General features: G+C 38.0%; 1 protein-coding gene and 1 pseudogene across 6 annotated transcripts in view; one reads left to right on the forward strand and one right to left on the reverse strand.

Annotated features, from left to right (window-relative positions):
* Window positions 1–17,974, reverse strand: part of TET1 (tet methylcytosine dioxygenase 1) — a 125,166-nt gene that overhangs the window by 43,873 nt on the left and 63,319 nt on the right. For 4 of the 6 annotated variants that reach the window (XM_088019834.1, XM_028109680.2, XM_088019833.1 and 1 more), the window contains 3 exons: window positions 6,955–9,265; window positions 2,558–2,648; window positions 1,909–2,002 (listed from right to left, as the gene is read on the reverse strand). The exons of the other annotated variants lie outside the window; for them this stretch is intronic. In XM_088019834.1, coding sequence (XP_087875960.1) covers window positions 1,909–2,002; window positions 2,558–2,648; window positions 6,955–9,265 — 2,496 coding nt within the window. The remainder of the gene's footprint in view (window positions 1–1,908; window positions 2,003–2,557; window positions 2,649–6,954; window positions 9,266–17,974) is intronic. 6 annotated transcript variants of the gene reach the window in all.
* Window positions 15,726–16,262, forward strand: LOC114214184 (ATP synthase peripheral stalk subunit d, mitochondrial pseudogene; annotated as a pseudogene).

The following is a 17,974-nucleotide window of genomic DNA, read 5'->3' on the forward strand; positions in this document are numbered from 1 at the left end:
GAACTCTGGGCCAGTTTCTTTCTTTCCATCTACAAAATGAAATGACTGGTAGATCTTAATTCATGTTTGTATCCCCAATATCTGGCCTAGGGCCTGGCAATCAATAGAAAGTACTCAACTAGCACAAGTTTCTTCACTTATTTTTCTTGTTCTAAAATGGGTTTTTTTTGCTGTTGTTGTTCTAAAATTCACACACATTGTAACAAATTGAAGGCAGTTTATCTTAGTTGGTAATTGATTCTATTTCATAGAATAGAAAACCCGCAAATCACTGGTTTTAAAAAAAGTAAGAAACAAAATTGTTTCTCTCCCATGTTAAAGAAATTCAGATTTAAGAAGGGCTGAAGTTGGTATGGCAGCTCTACTGGTATCACCAAGAATTCGGGCTCCTATATTCTTCCCACTATCCGTCAATTTAGGCTTCCAGATGGCTGTTGGAGCACCAGCCATCAAATCTATGTTCTATAAATGTTGAGTGAAAGGAGACAGATACAAAAGAGCATATACTATATGATTCTAGTTATATGAAGTTCATTAAAAAACAAAAACAAATGTTATGGAGATAAATGTCAAAATAGTAGTAATCATTATATGGAATCATTGGCTGGGAAGGGCCATGAGGGAGCCTTCTAGGTGCCTAAAATGATTATATCATTATCCAGATAGTGTTATACACATGAAGAATAACCCTGATAGATACATTTAGGATTTGTGCACTTGACTATATGTAAGATACCTAAACAAGGTAAATTCCAGATCTCTGAGCTTATGTGTATTTTGACAAGACTAGACTTTAATCTATCTCCAAACAGACTAAAGAAATGAGGCATTCTAAAGTATTTAGTGTTCAGTGTGCAGCTCTTGTGCTTGTAACTGCTGTCCCCTCTAAAAGTTGGAAAAGTAACTAGGACAAATAGTCTACTACTAGAGTAGCTACGGGTGTGGCAATTGTCTTGCTTTAGGAATACCCGAGTTTAAATCCTACCTCTGGAAAAAAAAAGAAAATCCTACCTCTGTTTTGCATTTGTTTTTCTCCAGAAGAGGTATGAAAATAGTGAACTTTACCTTATTCAAAATCATAATGGAGTCTTTGTGTGAGGATTTATGAGGCAATGTATATCAAGTTCTTAACATAGTGCCTGATATGTAATAAAAGATAGTTGCTATTATTTTATTACCCATTGTTACCATCATCATCATTAAAAACTTTTTTTTTACATCATCATCATTACTAACAAATGATGGAACAGGGATCTCAAATGATTCTATGGTCAAAAATTCCAAATCAACTGGTTAATACCCTTGTGTGGATATGAATATCATTTGGCTATGAACTTGGTTTTCACTTGAGAATTTTCTAAAGAAGCCAAATGCAGTTCTTCTTATGGTTCTGCATGTTTAGAAAACTCCAAGTAGGAAAAAAAAAAAAAAAGAAAGAAAGAAAAGAAAACTCCAAGTAGTCATGGGAACAGTTCTGGGAGTATGTCATAAAAAATTTAGTTTTGCTTTCAGAATCGTATGACCCTCATTAAGGTGGTCCTATGGATAATGACTTGGGAAATAATCACAAAATACAGAGACAGAGAAAAGTTATAAAACAGTATGAACAGTTCAGTACCATTTATTTATGCTATCCTGTTATAACTGCATTAAAAGATCTTGAAAAGTACACAAAAAACTGGTAAAAGTGGTGACCTTGGGGAGATGAAGGTCACGTGGTAATAATTGTGAACTTTTGTTCATTTAACATAAAAAGCCCAGGCTAAGATAGATCATTTCCTTATTATTTCCCAGGGAATAATGAGAGTGAATACTTTTCTAATCCACATTTTCAGGGAAAATAACTTGATTAATTTTATATGTGGAATAAATTCATTTTTGAAAAAAGCATAAGTACAAAATACTTACCCACTTAGCAATTGGACAACCATGAGAGCTTTTTCCTTCTTTTCCCGTATACACTACAATTTCTATCCTTACTGCATTTCCTTTTTGACCATACCTGAGTACAAAACACAGTGGAGGGAAAATAATTGCAATTAATGGTGATATACCCTTTTAACATCTTAAGGTACAGAAGGTATAGATTTATAGAAGAAACCCAACACCCTGATTGTTAAAATTTACATTTGTTAAAAATTTACTTTTGTGTGGCAGGTATTTTTATTTGTTATCCCATTCTGTTTACTTATCCTTAAAGATCACTCATTTAAAAAATGTACTGGCTCCAAGACAAGCTTAAGGGATTTGAATGCAGTGTTGTTGGAGGTATTTTAACTATTTCTACCATTATACAATGATATCAAAATAAGTATTTCTGGATTTAACAAAGACAGCCTTGCTTTGTGAGTGTACTGTGGAGTGCCCAAAGGCTCACGTGATGAGCTACTTAGCAGGGACACCAGGACACTATTCTTTTCCTGGGCCCTAAGAAACATCCGAATTATACTCCTGAAGGCTTTCCATTCACTTTTCATTTGTTCCCAGAGATAGTCTCTCTGCATTGAGTCAGGTGCACAATAATGAATGATTTTAACAGGGAAGGATATTTCCTCACCTATTCTCCATGATTTCCCTGACAGCAGCAACACTTGGTCCTGCCCCAAGGTGTGTATAATATGGGCCTTTGTCTTTTTGTATAACTCGATCTGTGGAAGGAATAAGATTATTAGACCCAAAGCTTTACAGAATTGCATAGGGGCAAGGAGGAGCTATTTTTATTAATTCTTTTTTTCTTTTTCAATTCAGAACAATTTATCCTGACAAGGTTTTGGTAAACTTCAATAATTAAAGTCTAGGACAGTAGGCCCTAGAATTTAACTTGTTCCTTTCTTGCGCCTCCTAACTCATTCTTCCTCTAAGCATCAGAGGAGGAAAACAAAAAATTTTAAGATGTGGGTCATATTTATTCTCCTATCTCCTGCTTTAAAAGAAATCTTTTAATAATTGAGGTGCAAAATTAAAAGTTTTCTAAGAGCAATATATCTTTAAAAGCTTGGCCTCAGAATCCTATTAAAATTGAGCCCAGGGCACCTGGGTGGCTCAGTTGGTTAAGCGACTGCCTTTGGCTCGGGTCATGATCCTGGAGTCCCGGGATCGAGTTCCGCATCAGGCTCCCTGCTCAGCAGGGAGTCTGCTTCTCCCTCTGACCCTCCCCCCTCTCATGTGCTCTCTTTCTCTCTCATTCTCGCTCTCTCAAATAAATAAGTAAATAAAATCTTTAAAAAAAAAACTGAGCCCAGCAATTGCACTGCTAAGAGTTCATCTACTATATGCTCACATAATTATATTTGTAATGCAAATGTACACATACTTGTCACAATTATTTGTAATATCAAAAAAGAAAGAGAGAAACACACTTAGCATCTGTCACTAAATGATAAGGTGGATAAATTAAGGATGTTTATATAGAGGAAAACAATAAAACTATTAAACTAATATTTATAAACACTGGGCGCCTGGATGGCTCAGTGGGTTAAGGGTCTGCCTTCAGTTCAGGTCACCATCTCGGATCCTGAAATAGAGCCCAGGTCAGGTTCCCTGCTCCGTTTCCTGGCTCTACCTTTGCCCCCACCCCATGCTTGTACTCTCTCAAATAAATAAATAAAATAACTTAAAAAAGAACCTAATATTTACAAACATGGAAAAACCTGAGATCTCATTAAATTTTTAACAAAGCAAATTGCAAAAATAGTGTATTTTAAAAACTTAAATTTTCTAAAACTGCAAGCAAAATGAAAATAATAACATTAATTCATATAAAAAACTCTAAAGAGGTTTTATCTTTAGAGAATGGTACTGCAAGAAGACATTTGCATCATATTTCACTACTATTTGAAATTTTATTTTTTAAATTTATCATTATTATCATTTAAAAATTTTAATTTAAGCAATTTCTACACCCAATGTGGAGCTTGAAATTACAATCCTGAGATCAAGAGTCACATGCTCTACCAACTGAGCCAGCCAGGAGCCCTTGTACTATTTGAAATTTTATGTCTGTGAATTACTATTTCTCAAAAACAGTATTCTTAACTTGGCCTCTTAGAATCATGTCTAACTAGAATAGCTGAGTAATGTATTTCTGGCCATGGTGCACCTTACCAAAAGGTCATTATTTAATCATTTTGATTGGATATCAGATAAAATATAGGATTACTCTTGTGGCTTCCTAAGATACATTGAACAAATTTTAACTTATTACTGATGATCTAGAGCAGTGGTTCTTAACCAGGGGCAATCTTTCCTGAGTGGACATTTGGCGAACATTTTTGGTTGTTACAACTGGGCAGGTGTGTGTGCGTGTGTGTGTGCATATGTGTGTGTGTGTGTATTACTAGAATCTGGTGGATAGAGACCATGGATGCCCCTTAACAGGCTAGGATGCAGAGGGCAGTTCCCCTACCTCAAAGAATTATCCTATCTGAAATGCCAATAGTGCTCAAATTGAGGAAACATGATCCAGAGGTTAATCACTCTTAGTTTGCTATAACACAATACTTCCATGGAAAACTTTTTTTAAAATTAAAGATTGTATTTATTTTATTTTAGAGAGAGAGAGAGTGAGTGTGCAGGGGGAGGGGCAGAGGGAGAGAATCTCAAGTGGACTTCAGATCAAGACCTGAGCTGGACACTTAACCGACTGAGCCACCCAGGTGCCCCTCCATGGAAATCTTTTACTCTTAGATATGATTGTTCCACGGATGATTTCTGAGTGGGTCTGCTTTTTTGTTGTTGTTGTTTTAAAGTAGGCTCCATTCCCAGTGTGGAGCCCAACGTGGGGCTTGAACTCATGACTGCAATTCAAGACCTAAGCTGAAATAGTCGGATGCTTAACTGACTGAGCCACACAGGCACCCCTGCTTTTTTGTTTTTAAGTTCCCATTTCTACACAATGAGCACAATAACCTCACATGTAATGATTATAGAAAAACATGTGACAATGTATAAAACAATCACAGGTCCACTGCAGATGCTCAATAAACTTTAAATGCCTAGGTGTCTCAACTCCTACAGGGTGACGAGTTACAATGTAATGTATAAATAAAGTCTTGAAACTAGACAATCATTCTACTGATGTTATGCATACAGTAAAATAGCTCAGCTATACACATTTTAATGGCATTTTAAATTTGAGATATCTTTTCCATTTGTAATGATATTCAGAAAAATACTGCCCCTTTCTTAATTCAGATTTTCAAAACAAGAAGAAGGAGGCTATAAACATAGGCTCTGAAGTTGAGACTGCTGTCTTTTAATTCCAGGTTAATCATTTACTAGTTGTGCCCCCTCCTATGACTTAGTTTCCTCACTTGTAAAATGGAGATAACTCATCCTCCCTTTGTAGGCATGTTATGAATATAACAAGTCAAGGTAGTGGTACAGTATCAGACTTGCAGTAAAAGATCTGGAACAGAAGGCATCATTACTATACTCTTCTGTCCCTGCTCCAAGAACCTTTCATTCTCCCAATTCAACCCCACTCAGCATTGTCACCCTTTTCAGATTATGAGATCCTTCTAAAAAGAGCCTATTCCCGGGGCCTAGCACATGGTAGGCTGTCAAAACTGCGTTGAATGATGAGTGGAGAAATGGAAGGCTTGACTTCAGAGTATCAATGTACTTTAGATAATCAAGAGCAAAAAGTCATTGCTACACTTCACTATTTTTTCTACTGTGGTTTAAAAAAAAAAAATCAAAATGATATAGTTTATCCTTCCAAACAATCATTTACCCATTCTGGAATGTACTAATGAACACCTACTTCAGGCAAAAAAAAAAACTTCCTTTGTTCAGGGTAAATCTTAAATCTGTGATTTGAGGCTATATTTTAAGATTTTTTTTTTAATAAGACTTTTAATAATTAAACTATTTGAGTTCAAAATAGGTTATTTCACAAATTCTGTCCTCATAAGTTGTATAAAAGCTGAAATAATGAGGGCATCAAGCAGCCTACGAAACTTTAATGACACAATCTATTTAATCTCTCTATAACAGCTACATTTGAGTAAATTAATTCCTTTTATTTGATCACTTACATGAAATTTGACCATAGACAGTGAATAATCACTACAGGGTTCAAATTCAGCTTTCACGTATTTCAAATACTAAGTGACTTTCTCGTAAGGCCTGCCTAAGAATCGTTAGTCCAGGAAGATTTTCTCAGGGCTTTTAATACATCGATAAAAATTCTAATTATTAGTTCCTGGATGTTCTCTTTCAATGACTGCTAGGGCACAAAATATATATCAGTTATAAATTGCTCCATAAATCAGCTATTTGCACATACCTATTTGTTTTTTTATAGGCAATCAATATTATACAACAATTTCATATTTTAAAATTTCAAGAGGTTTACAAATTCTCCAATGGCCAAGACTGGATTTTCATTTATAGGGACATTTTTTGTATTGCAGAGCAGAAAAGCACCAGGCATTGAAAAAGAAACAAACCCGTTGTGGTTCTTGAATGGGGTGGCAATTACAGATACTTTTTATAGTTATTTGTTAAGCTGCACGTATGTTTTACATTCTGTGTATGTATATCTCACAATACAACATATTTCTTAAACAAAATACTTATACGTTGAAATACTTTTAAATATAGGAAGAATAAACCCTAATAGAGTATTAAAGGAATTCATTCTTATGATACACACAATAAATAACTTAGGAGACATTTAGCCAAGAGAAATCAGCAAATTTTCCACTTGAGAAAGTTTCCAAATTATGAATTAAAAATTTCCCAATTATTTGAGCAAAATCAATGGAGGTCCAACAGAAAAATAGGTATAGAATTCAGTCCATTTTCGCCAGTATACGAATGGGGCAAAAATGCCACATATAAAAGATAACCCAAAATTTGATATGGTCATGACAAGGCAATTAATGGAGGTAAACAAAGAAGAAACACACACACACACGCATGCACTCAGGCACACGTGTGCACACTTACCAAGACAGTTGCATGTTGGCAATTCAGAATCTTTCGTTGTGGACACCAGGTTTTTTGTAGGATTGGTAAAGAAGTTCATGGCATAATCATTAAAACTTTTCTGTGCACTGTCTACTGGGGAAAATTCTGAAGCTCCAACACTAGATGAACAGATGTCCTCTTCACTCTTGGTAGAAACCACTGTAATTCCACCTGAACATACTACATTGACATTCCTGAGAATTTGTGCTGGGTCTGGTAAGGGGGTTTCATGAGAGATACCAGGCAATGTTGGCAGTTTCTGATGCATGAGTTGGTCTTTAACATTCCGCGGGAACTGTGTTTGGTCATCACCGGCCGTGACATTAGCACACTGGTTAGTTGGAAGGGCGGGCTGGAGTAAAGGATGAGCTTTCTGATTGACATTCACTGTTGGCTGTACCTGAGAATTATCAACTTTTTCTGTAAACGCCTGTCCACTGGATTCTGTTTTTAACTGGCATAATGGGAGAGAATCCAACGGTTCAACCTTCATGTTTCTTTCCTGTGCTAATTCAGGATAATAACGCTCAAATTTTATCTGAGTGAGTGGAGGAAATAATTTTTTGTGTTCTAATGCTGAACTCGTTTGAGTCAGTGGTTTCCATACTTTGGTTAGGGGAGGAATTTTTCCCAAGAGAATGGGAAAGTCGTGTGGACCAAACTGACCAAATCTTTGAAACTTAGATGCTATCCAAATGTCATGTAACTTACTGTACTCATATGACAACTGTTCCTGCTTTTTCCGGTCATTTTCTTGACAACTTATGACTATAGGCTTCTTTTTCCGCCGATCTCTTGATGGGGTAGCTCTTGTCTTTTTCTGTGTTGTGTTCTTTTGCTTTGTCAGTGATGAGCTATGATTATTTTGTACACTGGAAGGTGGTTTCTGTTGTACTGTGACCTTCTCCTGACTACATTTTTGCTGTACATTATATGCAACAAGGCTTGTTGGTGTACTTTCAACCTTTCTGTCCTCTTGTTTTATGTAATTGAATTTAATTATTGATGCAAGTTGTGTTAACTGCGTTGCAACGTCTTCCTCTATTTTGCTGTGTATTGTATTTAGACATGACGGATCGTCTTTTAAGTCTATCTTTTTACTGTTGGCCAGTGACTGGTTACAGTATCCCAATTTATCACTAGATGGTGGCAAATGCTTAGAACTATCAAGAGTAATTCTACCTGGAGCAACATTTTTATTGGTGTCAATTTTAGGTGAATTTGAATTTGGTATGAAAAGAGATACCGAATTTGTGACTTTTGAGTATTCCTGTGACTTTGTAGGTGCCTGGTTAGCAGCTGAGCTGTTGTGTGACTTGGAAATGTTTTGGCCATTGAATACCACTGTGTCACATGAACTCTGCTTTTCCAAAGATGGATAGTGATGAAGGCTTTCTGGCTCCCCTTGTAAGTTTTGGTCTTGGAGGTCTTTTCTTACAGAATAGAGGATAGCTTTACAGCTATTAAGCAAACTCGCTGTTCTGTGTTCCGTTTCTTCATCCTTCTCTGACTTTGATGGTGAGGAATTTTCTGATGGGGCTTCTGACAGTTGGGTCAGAGCTTCTATGGCCACCACTTGTTCCAGTGTTAATCTCCTATCTTTCATTAGGGATAGAAGGCTTGGTTGAACTGGAGATCCACCTTTTGGTTCTTTACTTGGTATATTTTCTAGAGATTTTGGTTCATCACTTTCATTGTGTGTACTAGTATGACTATTTAAGTTGAACGGTGCAGGATCTGGAAAAGACTTGCAGTTAAAGCCAGATTTCTGGAAGACTGAAACATTATTTCTCCCTTTGAGATGATCACAGCTCGTACTAGCGGCGATGGAACTCATGGCATTATGGTTGGCAGTGTCTTTCAGGAATTTATAGGACTTGTTTTCAAATGCCTTGCCAAATTCTTCAATATTGAATTTTTTAAAAGACACATTTGTTTCGGTTGGTAAATAGCGTACATTTTTAATGCCGTTTCTTACGGTTTGTGCAAACAATTTCTGAGGCTCAATTAAGTCAGTAAGTAGGACTTTTTTCCTGTCATCTTCAGATTTTTTTAATTTTTCAGCTTCTGTCACAATTGCCTTAAATTCGCCTTTGACATGATCGGTTAAATGTGATTTCTTGTGTTGCGTCCACTTCTCCACTTCAATACCTGTCATACTTTCTTCATTTTTAGTTACATTTTCAGGGGGAGGTGGGTTTAATTCCAATCTCTGTTCCCCCCCATAGCTCCTCCTGTATTCCATGGATTCTGACTTGGGGCCATTTACTGGTTTGTTGACAAAATATGCCTACAAAACAAGCACAGAAATATCTCATATTATCTATGCAAATATTGGAATAAGAGCCACAGGAACTTTACGATTTAACATGAATGAAATGTAAAGCCCCTGAAAAAAAATTACTTTTGCTTTTTACTTTTTTTTTAAAGATTTTATTTATTTATTTGACAGAGAGATAGAGAGAGAGCACAAGTAGGCAGAGTGGCAGGCAGAGGGAGAGGGAGAAGCAGACTCCCTGCTGAGCAGGAAGCTGGACATGGGGCTCGATCCCAGGACCCCAGGATCATGACCTGAGCTGAAGGCAGCCGCTTAACCGACTGAGCCACCCAGGCGCCCCTGCTTTTTACTTTTCAATAAAATACCAAAAGGGGTGTGGAGGGAAAAAGAAAAAAAATAAAGTACAAATATCATTAACTCATACCTGTAAATATTTTGGTATACTTATTTGCTTTTCAAAATAATCTTTTTTTTTTTTTTTTTTAGAGAGAGAGCAAGGAAGTGTAAGGGGGTGGGTGGCGGGGTTGTGAGGGGCAGAAGGAGAGAGAGAATCTTAAGCAGGCTCCATGCTCAGTGCAGAGCCCGATGCAGGTCCAATCTCATGACCCTGAGATCATGACCTGAGCCAAAATCAAGAGTCTGGACACTTAACTGACTAACCCACCCAGGTGCCCCTACAAATAAATCTTTAAAATATTTTTACATTGGTACCATTCGATGGGCAATATCTATTATCTTAATGCAAACTGTACTGAAATACAAAATACACACAGAGAAGTGAACAAATCCTAAGTATACAGCGAACTGAATTTTCATAGATGAACCCCCCAAGTGCCCAGATTCCAGCCAAGAAACTCCCGTCTCGTCATCATTCCACTGCCAAAGGGTAACCATTATTTTGACATCTATCATAGATTTCTTTTGCTTATTTCCAAACTTTACATAACTGACTTCCTTTCACTCAAAATTATACTTGTGATTCATCCATGTTGCAGTCCATTGATTCTTACTGTTGTATAGTAATTCATTGAATGAAAATATTACAATGTATTTATTGATTGTACTGTAGATGGACATTTGAGTTATTTTTGGTTGTATACCAGTATAAGTATTACTGTAATCTTGTGGTGAACATATAATATATACACATTGGGTGGAGTGGAAGTACTGGGTTATCAAGTGTGTGTGTATGTGTATGTTAACTTCGGCTTTAGTAGACAGGCCAGAGAATTTTTTAAAGTGGTTATTCAATATACACTCCCACCAGTAATTATGATAGCTCTAACTGCTGCACATTCTTATTAGCAGTTAGTATTTTTTGTCTTTTCACTTACGCCATTGTGTTTAGTGGGAATGATATAATCCCTTTAAAAAAAACTTTAGATGAAATGCCTACAAAATAAAATTAATCAATTTACCATTTAAAATCGTAAAATGCAGTGGTTTTTAAGTATATTAAAATGTTATACAATAATCACCTCTGTCTAATTCCAGAATATTTTCATCACCCCTAAAAGAAACCTTGTACCCATTAAGCAATCACTCTCCTATTTCCCCTACTAATCCCTATTTTTAAAACCCAACAGCTCATCTAAAATTACAACATAGGAATTGAGACGGTAGGGGCATTTCCAACTGCTGTCAGGAGCGAATGTAAAGATAACCTCCACCTCCTAATCTTTAGTATGGCTCTGGACATTCTATTCAATGCCTCAGGGAGAGAAAAATATAAGATTAGGAGACTTCCTATTGAATGAAGGTGATATACCTGAGTCCATAGAAAAACCAGGAGTACTGACTGAAAAACCAAATCAAAGTACAGAATAGCTATAAAATATATAAGCATTACCCAACTGTATAATTAAACATTAAACAATCTTTTCTTTCACATTAAACAATCTTAGTAGAAATAGGGGTGCCTGGGTGGCTCAGTCAGATAAGCATCTGCCATCGGTTCAGGTCATGATCTCAGGGTCCTGGGATCGAGTCCCACATCGGGCTCCCTGCTCAACGGGGAGCCTGCTTCTTTCTCTCCCTCTGCTGCTCCCCCTGCTTGTGCTCTCTCTGTCAAATAAATAAACTTTTTAAAAAAAAAAGTTAGTAGAAATAAACTGTATTTAATTTCTTGATCAGGGCACACAGGTTACACAGGTTATGTTTAGTTTGTCAAAATTTATCAAAATATAAAATTATCATACATATATTTTCTATACGTATATTACATTTCTATAGTAACTTTAAAAAATTAATCTAAAAAACTAAATTTCTTAACATACAGGGTAATAAATTAACAGATAAACTTGAAAATATTTAACAATTTATTATTAAAATTATGGCATTTCTTTTTTTTTTAGACATTTTTATTTATTTATTTATTTGACAGAGAGAGACACAGGGAGAGGGAACACATGCAGGGGGAGTGGGAGAGGGAGAAACAGACTTCCCTCTGAGCAGGGAGCCCGATGTGGGGCTCGATCCCAGGACCCTGGGATCATGACCCGAGCCGAAGGCAGACGCTTAATGACTGAGCCCCAAAATTATGGCATTTCTAAGCAGTGGAGAAATGTATCAATTTCTTAATAATGACAAGGGGGAAATTTGACCCCCATCTCATAATATGTACTATGAATTACAGATATATTAATAATTTAAATACAAAAAACAAAATGTAGAAAGCAGGGAAAATATTCCCAAGCAAGAGTAAAAAATGAGAAGCCATAAAGGAAAAAAGTATTTTCAATACATATGATATGAACAATTTTTTTTTTACGATTTTATTTATTTGGCAGAGAAAGAGACAGCGAGAGAGGGAACACAAGCAGGGGGAGTGGGAGAGGGAGAAACAGGCTTCCCACTGATCAGGGAGCCCATTACGGACTTGATCCCAGGGCCTTGGGACTATGACTCGAGCCGAAGGCAGACGCTTAACGACAGCCACACAGGTGCTCCTATATGAACAATTTTTAAAGCAAAGGCACCATAACATAGTTCTTTGCAAACTGCTGATCACACTCTACAAGGTCCAATACCAATTTAGTGCTTTGAAACAAGTGCTTTGTCTTAATGGAATAGTACAGAAAAATACAAGTGCACTACATTGAACAGAAGTTAAGTATTACATTATAAATCTTCAAATTTCAAAATTTTTATTTATTTTTATTTATTTAAGAAATCTCTACACCCAGGGGGGCCTGGGTGGCTCAGTTGTTAAGCGTCTGCCTTCGGCTCCAGTCATGATCCCAGGGTCCTGGAATCAAGCCCCACATTAGGCAACCTGCTTGGCCGGAAGCTTGCTTCTCCCTCTTCCACTACCCTCTGCTTGTGTTCCCTCTCTTGCTGTGTCTCTCTCTGTCAAATAAATAAATAAAATCTTAAAAAAAAAAAAAAAAAGAAAGAAAGAAATCTCTACACCCAACCCGAGATCAAGAGTTGGATGCTTTTCTGACCGAGGCGGCAAGGCAACGCTACAATGTAACTCCTTTATGTAATGTGTCTGTGCACTTAATCAGGATGTAAAATGTACTTATTTCTTCATATATATAGTTGTCAAAAAACGTGGGAGAAACATTGCCATTAAAAAAAATAAAAAGTCAAAGGATAGTCTAGGAAAATATTCATACTACATGTAAATAGTTACTATTCTTGATGTAAAAGAGCTTCCACAATCAACAAGAAAAGTAAGTCACTCAATAGAAGAGTGAGAAAAAGACAGGAATATGTACTTTGCTTAAGTGGAAATCCACAGGACGAAAAGCTGTTTGACTTTCCTAGAAGACAAGGAAATGAAAATAAATGCAACTTTTTAATCCACCCAAATGCCAAAACTAAAAATGCAGAAATGTAGGTAAGCAAATTATAATGCAATATAACATTTATACTAGAGAAAGTATGAAATAAACAAACTCATATTCATATTGTGAAATAATGTGCAGCCATTACTTGTATGTATCAATCTAGTGATTGCATGGCAAGACATCCTAAATAAACAAGCTGCTGAAAGCTGGCAGGTAAAACATTAATAACAGTTACCACTGGGAAATAGAAGTGAGGAAAAGAGAAGCTCTGTTTGTTTTACTCGATGCTTTTAATTTTACAAATATGCCTATCTAAGATACCGGGACTTCAATGTACACATTCCTCTAATGAAAAGATCCTGAGTACATTTTAAGATTTACGTGCCACAAACATAGGACATTCTCATTAACTAATGAGCTTAATTAAAAACTGACCTTTATCATTCAGTTATATCTCATATACAGGTTCCTAAATAAACAATGCGAGTCCGGCACTGGGCTCCCTGCTCAGCGGGGAGCCTGCTTCTCCCTCTCCTGCCCAATGCAGGACTCAATCCCAGCACCCGGGATCATGACCTGAGCCGAAGGCAGATGCTTAACCGACTGAGCCACCCAGGAGCCCCTATTACTGTTAATATTAAACACTAAGATGGGGAAAGAGCAATCCTTCGGAGCTGTCTGATCCAGGAGATGCCATGTAGCCTGAACTTTAGAGTCCTCCTTTTTTAAGTTGTCACATAGATTGTGATGGGGATTCAGTGAGACCATGACCAAAGTTGTTAGCACAGTGAGGATGAGGTATCACACTAAGAGAGAACACTAACAATTTTTTTTAGATAGGGAGGGGGCAGAGGGAACCTTCAGCAGGCTCCACACCCAGCACCAAGCAAGATGTGGGGCTCTATTTCACCACCCTGAGATCATGACCTGAGCTGAAATCAAGAGTCGGATGCTTAAGTGACTGAGCCACCCAGGTTCCCCTATTATCTCATGACTTTTTTTTTTTTTAAAGATTTTATTTCTTTATTTGACAGAGAGAGACACAGCGACAGAGGGAACACAAGCTGGGAGAGTGGGAGAGGGAGAAGCAGGCCTCCCACGGAGCAGGGAGCCCGATGCGGGGCTCGATCCCAGGACCCTGGAATCATGACCTGAGCTGAAGGCAGACGCTTTTTGTAACGACTGAGCCACCCAGGCGCCCCTATCTCATGACTTTTTAAAAATGCGGGATTTGAAAACATGGGGTCTATAGGTACACGAGAATATGCTCCACACAATGCCAACTACTAAATATAACCTTTAAGAAAACAATTTGATAGATTACATTTGAGTAGGGGCTAGTAAGATTTTCTCTGTTCTCAGAAATCAACCGGAACTCTTACAAACACATATTTAATGTAATTGTATGGGTATGTGTGTATATGCACTGAGAATACAGTTACTTATTAGTTTCACTTGCTGTTCACAGTGAAACTGAATGGCCAGAACAAACTTTTACCACTACTGGGGAAAAACAACAAATTCAAGTTCATGTCATGACAAAAGTGAATCAGCAAAACAGATGAACTGTATGGTATATGAGTATATCTCAATAAAGCTGTTAATAAAAAAAGAGTCAGCAGGGATGAGTGAAAAAGCAACTTGAAAAATATGTAACACTGCCTTATGTTTAAAAGGTACATCTAAATAATGTATAAACATGTTTATTTTTAAACAGAAGTGTGGAAAAGAAAACAAACCAAGCTAATTTCTATTACCGGGTAATTATTTTTTTAAGATTTCATTTATTTATTTGACGGGCTGCGGGGGGAAAGCATAAGCAGGGGGAGCGGCAGGCAGAAGGAGAGGGAGAAGCAGGCTTCCTGCTGAGCAGGGAGCCCGATGCAGGACTCGATCCCAGGACCCCGGGATCATGACCTGAGCCGAAGGCAGATACTTAACCGACTGAGCCACCCAGGCGCCCCTATTACTGTTAATCCTGAACACTAAGATGGGGAAAGAGCAATCCTTTGGAGCTGTCTGACCCAGGAGATGCCATGTAGCCTGAACTTTAGTGTCCTCCTTTTTTAAGATGTCACATAGATTGTAATGGGGATTCAATGAGACCATATGACCAAAGTTGTTAGCACAGTGAGGATGAGGTATCACTAAGAGAGAACACTAACAATTTCATTATAATACTTATAATCCAAAGAATGTTAGCTATATTATGATATACACTCCTTACATGGTGCAATAACTCATTTGATCTTCACTACAATCCCAAGGTGGACCCTGTAAAAAGGTGCTCAATTTTAAGAAAAATGCAAATTAAACATGGCACAGATAACATTTTTCACCTATCAAAATAGCAAACATCAAAATGTTTGAACACCTAGGCCCTTGGGGAAGTTGTGGGGATATATACTCTCATATAATGCTGATGGAGTGCAAAATGGTATTATCCCTATGGAGAGCAATTTGGCAATAACTATCAAAATTACAAATTCAACCTCTCCTTTGATACAGCATTTTCACTTCTGAGAACTTATCCTAGTTATACTTGCACTTAATGATATGTTTTGACAGCTTTGTGTATTTTAACAAGTAACTGATAATACCCGAATGTCTACCTGTAGCAGACTAATTCTCTGAAGGAAGTGAAGGGTATCACAAAAAATTGGCTGTTTTAGGCTGTGGACTCTAGGCCGCCGGGGTCGGTGAAGGATCTCAAGATGGCTGCGTGAAAACTTGCTCTAAAAACCATTGACTGGGTAGCTTTTGGGGAGATCATACCCCGAAACCAGAAGGCCATTGCTAACTCCCTGAAATCCTGGAATGAGACACTTACCTCCAGATTGGCTACTCTCCCTGAGAAACCACCTGCTATCGACTGGGCTTACTACAAGGCCAATGTGGCAAAGGCTGGTTTGGTAGATGACTTTGAGAAGAAGTTTAATGCCCTGAAGGTTCCTGTGCCAGAGGATAAATATACTGTTCAGGTGGATGCTGAAGAAAAAGAAGATGTGAAAAGTTGTGCCGAGTTTTTGTCTCTCTCAAAGGCCAGGATTGAGGAATATGAAAAAGAGCTGGAGAAGATGAGGAATGTAATTCCATTTGATCAGATGACCATTGAGGACCTGAATGAAGTCTTCCCAGAAACCAGATTAGACAAGAAGAAGTATCCCTATTGGCCTCACAAGCCAACTGAGAATTTATAAACTTGAGTTGGGGAGAAAGCTCTGGCCCTCGTGTTGTAAATGCTGGACATTAAAAATAATGATACGGTGAAAAAAAAATTGGCTGTTTTACTCTCTCAAGTGCCATATATACTCTGGGGACCCAAGCTCATGCCCACCAGTGTCTCTTTTCTTCATCCTCTACCACCCCAAAAGTGCCCCAGGGTACCGTTTAAAGGACAGTAGGGATGTCTGGGTGGCTCAGGTCATGATCTCAGCGTCCTGGGATCGAGCCCCGCATCAGGCTCCCTGATCATCAGGGAGCCTGCTTCTCCCTCTCCCACACCTCCTGCTTATGTTCCCTCTCTTGCTATCTCCCTGTCAAATAAATAAATAAATAAATAAATAAATAAAGGACAGTAATTCAAATTCTTCCAGTTCTCTGCGTTGCGCTCTATGCTAGGCACAAGACTATACGTTGCGCTGGGTCCCTTACCCCTTCTGAACCGACAAGAATGTTGATCACCTTAGATCAGATCTGGGTCCAATAGTTGCTAAGCACCCTGTTTTCTCATTTTCCACATTCCTATCATAGTGACACTCACACCCACTCTTGCATTAGCTCAAATGGCATTGAGCAAAGTGGTATTTTATTCTGAAATGACTATGCCCTTTGGACAGAATCTGACTGTCGCCTCTCCCAACACTCACATTACATACATGCTGTATTTCCTGTATCAAGAAACAGCTGCTCAGATCACATGGAAAAGTCTTTCAAAGCATGTACAGAGACATGGTCCACAAGACTATGACCTTACTGCACGCAGATCAGTGTTTCTCAACCTGCCTTTAGGGTTTTTTGGTGGTTTTTTTTTTTTTTTTGCTTTCTTTTTTCACCCCCCACCCAGTAGTCTTTTAAAACACTTTTTCCCTAATAGCCTTCCCCAGGAAATTTTAATTCCACAGATATGTAGTAATGTGGTCCCATCATAATATCTAAGATTTTTTTTACCCTCTCCCAGCAATCAAGAACTGATCTTCATCCACTTTGATGAATTAAAAAAACTAACGTGTAGAAGGGGCGCCTGGGTGGTTCAATAGGTTGAGTCGTGCAACTCTTGATTTCGGCTCAGGTCATGATGTCAGGGTCGCGAGGTGGATAGAGCCCCACAAGAGCCCCACATTGGGCTCTGCACTGACAACGGAGTCTGCTTCTCTCTCTCTCTCTCTCTCTCTCCCTCTGCCCCTCCCCCTACTCACGTACTCTTTCTCAAATAAATAAATAAGCCCTAAAAAAAAAAGAAAAACTAAGACGTAGAAGACAAGGAGCAGCCCATAAAGTATGTATACCTGATTAGATGTGACACTCTCAGGACCTATGTTCTCAACCTGAAAATTAAGTGTTTGGAGAAAAAAATTCAGAACCACTGGTGGCTCCATTTATGTTGACTTTAAAATGATGCAATCATGCTGGATCCGGTATTTGACCTCCCACATTCCCACGGAAGTGTGGAGGTCAGTCCCTGCTCTGCACAACTGCTTTCGAACAAACCCAAACTGAAATTAAAAGAAAGATAAACCAGCCATTCACCAAAGCTAAAATCAACACTGAACACACACACACACACAAACACACACACACACACACATCTTTCTTCAAAGGGGACCTGCAAAACAGTTACCTTATTTTCCTGCAGCAGTACAACTGTCTAGTTCTTTTCCTTTTTGAGGCATAAAAAGAGGACACCCACCCCACCACGTTTTGTAGC

This window comes from Eumetopias jubatus, unplaced genomic scaffold, assembly GCF_037043125.1.
Source record: "Eumetopias jubatus isolate StellerSeaLion01/CBP00866 unplaced genomic scaffold, mEumJub1_p1.0 scaffold_17, whole genome shotgun sequence".
NCBI classification, from domain to species: Eukaryota; Metazoa; Chordata; class Mammalia; order Carnivora; family Otariidae; genus Eumetopias; species Eumetopias jubatus.